This window comes from Pygocentrus nattereri, chromosome 4, assembly GCF_015220715.1.
Source record: "Pygocentrus nattereri isolate fPygNat1 chromosome 4, fPygNat1.pri, whole genome shotgun sequence".
NCBI classification, from domain to species: Eukaryota; Metazoa; Chordata; class Actinopteri; order Characiformes; family Serrasalmidae; genus Pygocentrus; species Pygocentrus nattereri.
In genome coordinates this window covers 44,861,459-44,866,698 of record NC_051214.1, presented here as the reverse complement: position 1 = coordinate 44,866,698, position 5,240 = coordinate 44,861,459, and the positions used below count along the sequence as shown (strand labels likewise).

The 5,240-nt window shown below is 41.4% G+C and overlaps 1 protein-coding gene across 1 annotated transcript; it reads right to left on the bottom strand.

The window, feature by feature from the left end:
• Positions 1 to 845: 845 nt before the first annotated feature.
• On the bottom strand, positions 846 to 5,235 carry LOC108426273 (hepatocyte nuclear factor 3-beta). The gene is made up of 2 exons (XM_017695634.2): positions 5,018 to 5,235; positions 846 to 2,180 (listed from the first exon to the last, which is right to left on the bottom strand). The coding sequence occupies exons 1-2, from the start codon at positions 5,090 to 5,092 to the stop codon at positions 1,056 to 1,058; spliced, it is 1,200 nt and encodes a 399-aa protein (XP_017551123.1). The 5' UTR covers positions 5,093 to 5,235; the 3' UTR covers positions 846 to 1,055.
• Between the last annotated feature and the right edge of the window lie 5 nt (positions 5,236 to 5,240).

The following is a 5,240-nucleotide window of genomic DNA, read 5'->3' as shown; positions in this document are numbered from 1 at the left end:
GCGGCTGTAGGGCTTGTATTAAATATTGATAAAATTTCGTCGCTTGAAAACTTTTAACAGTGTTTCGCTGATTTGTAGGACTAAGTGGCACAACAACGAGATAAAACGAAGGATAAAATGAAACATGAAGTTAACAGTAAAATAAAAATCCATGACACCCAAACTGTACAGATCTGGATACGTGACGTCACCGCTACTCATCTCTGATTGATCACTCAGCGCGTTCAGTTTCATTTAATACAGAAATCTCGCGGCAATAAAAGAGCCCTGCAGGACCATCAGCACATCACAGCCGAGCCACAGGAACAACCTCTGATAATAATAATAATAATAATAATAATAATAATAATAATAATAATAATAATAATAATAACAATAATAACAACTTCCACTATCATTATCATCGTTAGCATAATTTTCTCAGATATTTTGATTAAGCATATATAATAGTAATAGTAGTAGTAATAATAATAATAACAATAATAATAATAATAATAATAATAATAATAATAATAATAATAATAACTCCCACTATCATTATCATTGTTACCATCATTTTCTCAGATATTTTGATTAAGCATATATAATAAAAATCAGAGTAGTAATAATAATCATAATCATAACAATAGAAATAATAATAATAATAACCAACAGCATCACCATTGAAAATCTGTTGTGTTGTAAGGAGTTTTATACAGTTATCCACTTTATTTCATGCATAAATGTGGAAATTGTATGTTTTATCTATGTAAATATCCACCCATTGTTCAAAATGCCCTACTAAAATTGTGATAAAACATATACAAAGACGAAAGGACCAAAAAATGCACAACTTTAAAAAGGACTTCAGTGCCAAATTTAATAATGACTTTACTACATTAATATTCACAATTACATAAATTACAGCATCAACAGAACACAGAGAAAAGGCGTCTCTTTAGTCTGAAGAGCCTGAAGAGTCTGAAAAGTCTGAGCATGTGATCTTAAACAGGAGCTTTGATGAAATGTACAACAGGCCACAAAGGAGAAGCTGAAGTCCAGCAGGGAATGGAGGGCTAAGAGGAGTTCATGATGGGCCTGGAATACAGACCTTGGTAGTAAGGAGCTTCAGAGGGCAGATTAGGGGTCTCCATACTGCTTTTGGCCAGGGAAAGTGAAGTGGACAGTGGTGACCCATAGCCCGAGTGCTGCATGACCTGCTCATAGCTCTTCAGCTCCATTCTGTGGTGCTGCTGCTCAGAAGACATGAGGTTGGTGATGGAGAAGGGGTGGTTGAAGGAGTAGTGATGCTCAGGTTTGAGTGGTACCTCATGGGGATGAACCTGGTGGTGCTGAGAGAGAGGATGAAGGTGAGGAAGATGAAGATGCTGAGGATGAGGAACATGATGCTGGTGCTGAAGATGCTGAGGAACAGGCGACTCTGGTTGTTCCGGACTCAAAGCCGCCCTAGCTTTGACATCGGACCCTTTATGTTCTTTGGTGGGCGTGCTGGGTTGAGGAGAACCTTTAGAACCTTCACTTTCTTTCCCGCAGGACTCCTTGTCGGACTGCTTGTCGCACTTGAAGCGCTTCTGTCTCCTCAGGTAGCACCCATTTTCGAACATGTTGCCTGAATCTGGGTGCAATGTCCAGAAGGAGCCTTTGCCTGGCTTGTCCGGTGACCTGGGCACCTTGAGAAAGCAGTCGTTGAAGGACAGTGAGTGGCGGATGGAGTTTTGCCAGCGCTGTTGGTTCTGTCTGTAAAAGGGGAACAGGTCCATGATCCACTGATAGATCTCACTTAATGTCAGCATCTTTGAAGTAGACTGCTGGATGGCCATGGTGATCAGGGAGATGTACGAATAGGGAGGTTTTGCATGAGTGTAGCTCCTCCGGTACGTCTTGGGGTCCCTCGACCTGTTGGCCTGGCCATAAACTGGACTGACCATGTTCATGCTGGAGTAGGAGGCCAGGGCGTTCATGGATGTCGGTGACCCACCACTCATGGGGCTCATGCTGGGGTTCAGATTGGCCCCCATGGAACCTGGGGAACCACCCGAAACTGGGTGGCTCACTCCAGAGTTCACATAAGACATGGAGTTCATGGAGCTGGCAGCACAGCTTAGACCCTGGACGCCCATATAAGAGCCCACTGAGGTCATCCCCAGTCCACTACCCATAGGTCCAACGGTGGTGTAGCACTGAAAGGAGAAAGAAACAGTCAGTGTTCGTTTTGTGTTGTTGCTTCTAGGAAAGAAATATTTGGCTTTCTATAAGATTCGTTCTGTAACATTATTGAGACATAATAGTGAAACAAATGTGTCCTTCTGCGTCCAGTTCCAAGCCCCCTGGACTTGAAGACTCCACAGCCTTTCTGCAGACAGCACTTCTGTCATTCTGCAATCAGGGTTTTTTTTTGCCTTATTATGTAAAGGACTAACTAAAAATGACTATTGTTCAAGAAAATCGTTTTTTTAAACAACAGAGAAATGATTCTTGATTGTTTCAGATGAGAAAAATATTTTCTCTTAAGATTTTTAAAAATAATAATGTTCATTTAGTTAAGATCAGAAAAAATCGTCTCTTTTTTTAAGGTTAGTAAAAAATTCTCTTGTTCACTGTTGGTAAAAAAAAAATTCTTGTTAAAAAAATTGTAAAAATTGTAAAATGTTTAAGTCAAATATTCTTTTATTAAATTTTAATTGATAACACTAAATAACGATTCTCTTTTAGTAAAAAAATATCACTTATTTGAGATTAATAAACATTTTCTCCTTTTTTAAATTTCGCCCAAGTAATTTTAAGGTAATATATTATAGGTAATATATTATATAATATATTACAGTCAAATAACAGAAAATGAACATATGGATTTTATCCTGAGGCATAATTACATCAACATTATGGTTTATGGTTATCAGAATTTCTACTGCAGGATATTAACTAACAACATTTCTTTTCTGCTGCCATTATTTTAACACATTTCAGGTTAGAACATCATAACTGGTGCTTCATTTCAATGGAACATAATAAGCAGAGCGAACTGATCTGCTCTGATTACGAGCTTGTTGTGGTGTATTTAGGTTTCAGAGCATGTTGGTGTTAAAAATCAGTCCGATAAGATAAATGAGACACTAACACGCCGAGTTCAAAGACCAAAACACACACTGTGCGTTGCTGGACACGCGGGCTGTTTTAAAGAAGCCTTGCTTTCACCTCTTTCGGTCAGTCAGTGCTTTAGCCAGATCTAACCATCATCAGACGGGGTGGTGGTGGTGGTGGTAAAAGCCACGCAGGCTGCAGGGAAAAAGGACCGAGATGTCCGTTTACTTAATCTCCCACTGCTGCGTTTGGTCAGTCAGATTTACAGCACGTGGTTTTGTGCTTGCTGGGTGCGGGCGAGCGCGCTGCAGCTGGAAACGAGCTAAGACTGGGAGTAAAACCCTGAAGCCTGGTTGGGTGAAAAGCCGCAGAACGGAGAGACGCTCATACATCTCATATCCCACATCTCCTGAGCTCCTCTCGCTTTGGCTGCTTTTTTATTGCTACTCTTTATTCCATTTTCCATTTTCTGGATTTTATTTCTTGTATTTTACAGTTTTATTGTACTGTTCAGTGACTCACCAACACTTACTCCTCGTATGCGTATCAATAAAGCGATTCTCATCGCTTACAAACTGAAAACGAGCTCTGGCTTTTCTTTCCTTCGCAACTTTCTTCATATCTGTTATCATAGAGAAACAGGAGGAGAGCTGAGAGATGAAGCCAAATAAATGAGTGGGAACATGAAGCTGGCGTGGGAAAAAACACGAATACGTGCGTGAAAGCATTTTGGGGCAATACGGTTCATTCATTTCACTCATTTGCAGCCAATTATAACGAGATAAATGAGCAGCTCCTGGTAAGTTTCACTCACTGTTGGAAATAAAGGTTCAGCGCAGGTACGTTTCGCTCATCAAGGTGGTTTTAAGGTTCAGTTGTGCGCTTTAAATACGTGTTTCACAGGTGAAAAGTACGGGATTTATGTCTTTTGAGAAGCTAATGTTTTAAAACAGATCGAAATAATGAAAAGCCTGGGGGCGAGACGGGGTGTGGAGTCAATACAACTTAGAAAATAGCATTTCGATGGATTCTGGTACAGTTATGATCCCTGACTGAAGGTACTGAGATGTACCCATGAGGGAACCAACCCAGTGGCAAGAGGGGCACTGCCCCATACCTTTATAGTATCGGGATAAATGGATTAAGTGGATAAAAGCTGTTAAATTCCCACAGAAACTGAACTGCGTCAGTACAGCCACGGAGAAAACAGCGAAGGAAAGACAACAGTGGAACTGATGTGGTGCGTTTAATTCATGTGGAAATTTTTACCATTTAGCTGCTCTTAAATGATGAACTCACTGAGAGCTGCGAGCACAGAGAGGTCCACGTTTTCAGTTTTATACGTAGATTTTAAACACGACCCCTGCTGAAAAATGACCATTAGAAACCATTAGAGGTTAAAGTCTAATGTACCTGTTTTCTGATTAAAATGGGCTAAATGGATTTTCCTGTAGAACACCTTTAGATCCCATTAGGAAACCATCAGATGCATTTATGATCATTCATTTGTCGCCTGTTAAACCTTCACATTGTGACATCCACCTGTTTAAAAAGCCTCTAAAACATTCCTGATTCCCACAGTTTCCACTGCTGTACGTGCTTGTAAGCGATCGCACTTTTTAAGAGTGCCGAAAACGGACTACCTGGCATCGTGACGCATTACGCACAAGTCAGAGCTGGTGTGCAAACGCTCACGCACCTCAAACGCTAAACTGACCATTCAACCATTTGTGTACGCGTCTTTTCTCGCTGCTAAACGGTTAAAACATTCTCTGCCAGCCTACTGTACTCCTCTCTTGCGATCAGGTCCTCTCCAGTTTGCTCGGAGGGGATCTGGAGACGCCTCAAGTCAATATTTGAACGCAAAGTTAATATTATCTCAAGGCTAATATTGAACTGTAGACAGGAGGGAAATAAATACATAAAAAGCACCCACCTCTGGCTCTGCGTAATAGGCGCTCCAGTCCGGGTGTCCAGTCTCGTGTCCTTCCATTTTCACAGCGCCCAGCATGTTTCACACGCCACAGCGGGGACACTGGAGCGGCTAGCAGGGTGACGACAGACGGTAGAGACCCCCTCGGGGTTGTGGGGGATCTACAGACAGGAGGAGCCTTTGCTGTGCTTGCTGAGCGCGCAGCAGCTCGAGTTCAAACTGCGCT